The 6000-nt window shown below is 37.9% G+C and overlaps 1 protein-coding gene across 1 annotated transcript in view; it reads right to left on the bottom strand.

The window, feature by feature from the left end:
* LIPC (lipase C, hepatic type) overlaps positions 1-5734 on the bottom strand; it is a 55356-nt gene extending 49622 nt beyond the window's left edge. Inside the window, exons 1-2 of the mRNA XM_014874012.2 lie at positions 5605-5734; positions 5286-5401 (exon numbers count right to left, since the gene is read on the bottom strand). Of these exons, the coding sequence (XP_014729498.2) occupies positions 5286-5367 (82 nt within the window). The 5' untranslated portion in view covers positions 5368-5401; positions 5605-5734. The remainder of the gene's footprint in view (positions 1-5285; positions 5402-5604) is intronic.
* Positions 5735-6000: the final 266 nt, after the last annotated feature.

Genomic DNA, 6000 nt, shown 5'->3' on the forward strand with positions numbered 1-6000 from the left:
TATAATAATGGGTATGTGGAAGAGTGTGCAATCCTATGCAGTTAATGCTTTCTGAGAATATTAGCAACTGTAACAATTTTTTTAAATATTGAAAGGAACAAACAAGAAAAAGTTATCATAGTAATATAACTTTAAATCCCGTATATTTTTCTAGAAGAAAGGCTACAAAGTGTGAAAGAGGTAATTTTAACTTGGAGCATAGACATTTAACTTTTTTTTTTTTTTTGCAAGACTCATAATTCACATTTGGCCTATGGCCAAAGCAGTGAACTTTATCACCCAGTCTTGGCATGTACAGATAGATGGTCCCTTCTGTCTCTTTTGCCAGTTATTGCTCATGTTGCCAGGAAATCTTAATCATGCTGCTTGGAAGTGGCTGCTGGCCCATCCACCTGCTGCCAAGCTATTCCACTGTGTAAGGAGTCCGACTCAGCCTCAGCAAACAGACTCTTAGCTCCATCTAACATAGGAAAAAAGGTCACTGTGCTAAGGCCACCCAAGGGGACCATATGGTGGTAGGACTTACATCATCACTATTGCATTGCTGTTTATGCAAACCTATTAATAACCCTGAAAATTCACATGGACTTGCCATAACTAGGTTTTCTAAAAGGAAATGTGTAATATAAACCTAGAGTGGACCACAGAATAAGAAGAAAAATGTTCTCTTTAATAATGAGTCATAGAATGGTTAGGGTTGGAAGAGAGCTTAAAGATCATCTAGTTCCAACCCTCCTGCCATGGTCAGGGATGGCTCTCATAGGTCAGGCTGCCCAGGGCCCCATCCAACCTGGTCTTGAACTCTTCCAGGGATCAGGCAGCCTCAACTAGACAACATCTTCCAGTGCTTCACCATCCTCTGAGTAAAGAATTTATTCCTATATCTAATGTAAAAGTACCCTTTTTCAGTGTAAAACCACTTGCTCCTTGTCACTATCTGCCTATATAAAAGGTTCCTCTCCCTCTATTTTATAAGCCCTCTTAAGGCACTGAAAGACTGAATGAAGTCTCCCTGGAGCTCTCTCCAGGGTAAACAGCCCCAACTCTCTCAGCCTGTCTTCATAGAAGAGGTGCTCCAGCCCTCTGATCATCTTTGTGGCCTCTGGAGCCACCTTAACAGGTCCACATCTTCCCTGTGCTGAGGATCCCAGAGCTTGATGCAGTATGTTTTTATTGATATTAATTTTCCACTGAAACTATGTATTTGTATTTAAAACTTTTAAATTCTAGCCTTCTCTAGTTTGAGAAGAAGGAAGACAACCAGTTAAGCAGTTAGATTCCAGTGCCACATTACCAAGAACTCTTCTGTATGTTCAGGTTTTTCTTGTGTCATATGCAAGCACTATTCAGACAGCAATAGTCAGAAGAATATAATGCTCAAGTCATATGAATTGCAATCCACTGGTGATTTTAGGCTCCTCATTAAGATGTTCCATCACTTGCTTTTGTAGAAATATTGAAAGTTGTTTCGTGCATGGATAGTTCCTTTGTCAGTTGGGTTTCTGTTATTGTCTCTCTTCATGGGAAAAGCAAAGGGCCTTCTGTTGGTTAAACTATGATTCTATTTTGCATCCTGTAGTGAAAAATTATGTCTGAAATTCTATTAATAGATTTTTCCAGATGACAAACGGAAAAATAACTGGTTTAGATCATAGAAATTTAGGTGGAATTCTAAGACTTTTGGGAGCAATGCAAATCTTAAACACAGCCAGTCAGAAAATGGCAGCAAATGGTTTTGCAGAACTTTTCCTGATAATATCATACCATAGATCATTAGTGTAACTGGTATCTGCACTTTCAAATTCCAGGACTTCACAGACCCTTATTTTTGTATGTCACAAAATTTAGCTCCTGAATCCCTGTTTAAGTGATCTAACTAGATTTAAACTTCAGAAGTGATCAATAAGTCCATTGAAGTAAATAAGAAATATTAACAGTTTTTAGACTTGTTTCTATGGGCTAACTTTAGTTCTCTATCTCTACAGTTTGAATGGCTTTTGAATCTTCTCTGCTTTTTGTGTTTCTAATAGTTTCTCCGCTTCGGGTAGAAATTATTATTTTGGTAGTTTTTTGGGTATACCCCACACACTGCATTTTGTTGGGGTATTTTGTATAGTCTTTGATATATATTTCCTATTTCAAGTATCTCTTGCATCTGTAATCCTCTTGGGCAATAAAGAACACATAACAACTATTCAGATTTTTATATAATCCATTCCTGTGGCCTGTGTGTAATACTAAGGTGATGATAGCACTGCAGTACTTAAAACAGCAGAATTGGATGACAGCTGTTACCTTCTCTTTTGGGCAAAAAAGTGCAGCTCAACTGCCAGCTGTGAGACTGTCAAGTAAGAAGTGTCAGCTCAAGAGCATGCATTTTCATGTCAACTACTGTTTAACTCTGCTCTGCACAATTAAGTGGAATAATGGAAAATATTCCCACCTACTTTTATGTTTACAGGAGAAGAATCAAAATAAATAAGAGCTTATGTATTGTTATGAAGAACCAAAACAAATAAGAGCTTATGTATTTTTCACATGCTTGTAGAAAGAATCATCTTGGCTCAGTTTCAGTGATGTTATTTTTAGGTGCTTATTTCTCATTCTGGGCTTCTGCTTTTAGATAATGAACCTTTGCCAAAAATGCCAAACTTCTTTCCTGCTATATAAATGTACAAGAAAATCATGGCATTTCAGAAATCCTCTGTGTTTTTTTAAGAATAACCCTGTGTGTGTTTTAAATTTGGTGTTGTCTTTACTTAGTAATGCAATCCATCTTATTCTACATAATTAAGTATAAAATAAGAACCTAGATTATATATTTTTGTACATAACTTGATCAAAAATATTTACATACACTCATCTAAATTGATTTACCTGCTGCATTCTAATTCCTGTAAGTTCGGATTTTTAAATGTGATTTCTTTTACTGTGTAGGTGGATACAATGATGCAGGAAAAAAATTGAAGCAGTTGTTTATTTTCTGGATACAAATGAATGAGTAGGACTTTTACACAGTGGTTGTTCTTCTAGAGAATGGCTCTCTCATAGGTAATTGCTTGTGCTAGAATTATGTACCAGACACTCATCCCTGAGGAAGCTTTGCACTCCTGATAGTTGTGCTGTTCTATGCTCCAGTTCCTGCTAAAACAAGAAAAGGCACGCTCCAAGGCAGAAGGATATCCAGGTAAAACAGATACAGTGCTCACACAAAGCTGTCTCAACCTGACAGCGTTAAAAGGCCTCTTATGCAGAGCTAAAAGCTTTGCTCCCTTCCTCAGTGTGAGGTAATGCCTTACTGTCATTTGCATCTGCATTGTGGCAAACGAATCTGCCTCACTGAGAAGTGAAGTGAGGAAAAAGACTCCCTGAGGTTACCAGGTGCAGCCAACACACAGAGAACAAGCAGAGCTTTGCTGACAAGTCAAATGGTTACACAAATAAGGCAAGGTTTTGACAACTGGGAGTTACATTATCTTCTGGCCAAGGTTGGTGTGGCTGAGGTTGGATTGGAGAAGGATACCAAGGGAGTGAAAGATGCAGAAATACACATTGATGCAAATGGACAGTTGGAATTGGACTGATTTAAAAGTGACAAGAGATGAGGGTCTTAGTTCAACACAATGGAATACCAGAGTCTTTAGCCTTGTAACTACCCCCTGTAGCAGACCTAGTTAGGCTGTGGGGAGCCTCTGGAAGAAAATGTAGTAGATTTTTTTTCATTTTTAAAAATAAACCTTCTCTGCTTCTGAAATCAGTCTCTTGCTTCAACGTACTGGAAGCTGAGCATATCTGCTAGTGCCAATATGATATGTGACCTGTTTGTGGCCCACGAGTAAGGTTTTAAACTGCAGAAGCAATGAGCAAACAAGTGAAGTCCATGACACAGGAGTCCTAGGTCATGAGGGGAAAGGGCGATGGAGAGAGTGAAGTGACTGACCTTGCTATAAATGGTGCCACAGGTCGGGGGGTAGGAGGACGTGAGCTGCACAGGCAGGACCTGTGGCTGTGAAAGAACGAGGGGACAGTGACTTCCCCCTCTCTGCCTTGTGAATCTATGGGGACCTAAACTTTGACCACACAGTGGAATCTCAATAGATCTCAGCAAAGATGATGGGAGAAGCCTCAGAATAAACTTACTGCTCTTATTTTAGGTTCTCTCAAAAATACAGAACTGGTCAATGTTTCTAAATAGCTTTCTAAGGTTCAGCGACTGTGAAGGATGTGCAGCCTTCTCTGGTAAACCAGGTCAAAGTTATGGCGTTAATTGAAGTTTCTCACAGTGTTTTAATTCAGAGATTTTATATTGTTCAAAGTTAAACCCAAGGGGAAATTTAATGTGCAGAATCAAAGAAAGGTGGTCCTGCCTCCTATAGATTGAAATCACAATGCCTATTGCATATAAAGCTTTTTTGTAGCAAATGGTTTCTAAAACTGTTAATATAAATTAAACAAAAGTACAAAACACAGCTGCAGTAAGGGGCCATACTTCTGTGAATGTGCATATCTTGCCAAGGAGAAAACTGCATTTATCCCCTCCAGACTTAGAGTATTAGAAATGCAGTTAGATAAAAAGGAAAACTAATGCTTGCTTTGTATACATCAATAATGAAGTCGAACATGGCATTGTCTTTGTCAATCACATCTGAGAGGTTTTAAGAAATGCAGTTGTTTGATGCCCTGTCTAACTCAACAGTCACACAGATACTGACATAATGTGCAGTGTCACAAATGCATAGAAAATGGCTGTAAAACTATGCCAGTGATAAAGACCCTTCACAGCACTGCTCAACAAAACCTAGCACAGATGTCTCTCTTTCACTCAAAGATATTCACCCACTTGAGATGAAAGGCAGTCTGCATTAGGCAACTCAGAAAATGAAAGCTTAAGCACTGTCAGGTAGCTGGAAACTTTGATTCCTAGTAGGAGACTAAATCTGTCACACAGAATAATTCCAGCCCAAGAAGATTATAGCATTTTAAATTCAGTGAATATTTTTAAGTTAAGACATTTTAAAATTAGCCTCATCAGAAATTTTGCTAAAGGTCATATTACCTTAATCCTGTAGTCTCAACATGTATGGGTTCCCCCTGGGAAATATTTGTGGTAATTATGAACAACTACATTTTCGGATAAATACAGACATAAATAAAGGCCATATTTTAGGGAACATAGCACTCAAATCCAACATCCTGGTGACCAGACAGTCAATAATACTAAAATTTTATAGCATAAAAATTTTTTTAAAGTTAAGGATCAGTATTTATATTTGATAGTATATTACCTTTTTTCTTTTCTTCATATGTATTTGCTGAGACGATGATACAAGAAAGCAATAGAAATGAAAGAAGTTGTAAACTTGTCATTTTTTCTTTCTTTGAATGAGAGTTCTGCTAAATTCTGCCAAGAGATGGGAAAAGGAAAGAATTAGCAATGCTTTGCAAGAAATTCTTTGCCCATTAATCATTAACTTTGATTTCTTCTGTCCCCTGCTCCGGTTTTTCCTTTTATGGAAGGGAAATTGGAATTTGCCTGTCTCCAGCCTCTTCATTTTAATTTTATGCTACTTGTGGCAGAAATAATATGGAGCTGGATCCTCTTACCTTGCTTAACAGTGCTCAGCTCTGAACACAGACTTGAGGACATTTGTTCTCTGAAACACTGCTAAAGGGCAGGGTAGCCAGCTTGAATTCAGCTAGTCAACAGCTCGCTCTGAGCACATTGCAAAATAAGGGCAAGAGCTGAAGGTTAATCTAAATATTTCATTAACACAGACAAATTCCAGCAAGGCAATCATCAAAATTTTACATATAGTAAACACTTCTCTTATTTCAGTGGTCCAGTCAGGACCAGATTTTGGATAATCACAAAGATTTTCCTTTCAAACTAAGTGAAAATTTTCAACACATAAGACATTTACTAATACAGCACAATTAACCAACATCTCTCTCCACTTCCAATAACAGAATCATAAGAAACTGTAGGTACTAAATGTAGGA

The sequence above is a fragment of the Sturnus vulgaris genome, chromosome 13 (assembly GCF_052056855.1).
Source record: "Sturnus vulgaris isolate bStuVul1 chromosome 13, bStuVul1.hap1, whole genome shotgun sequence".
Lineage (NCBI taxonomy): Eukaryota > Metazoa > Chordata > Aves > Passeriformes > Sturnidae > Sturnus > Sturnus vulgaris.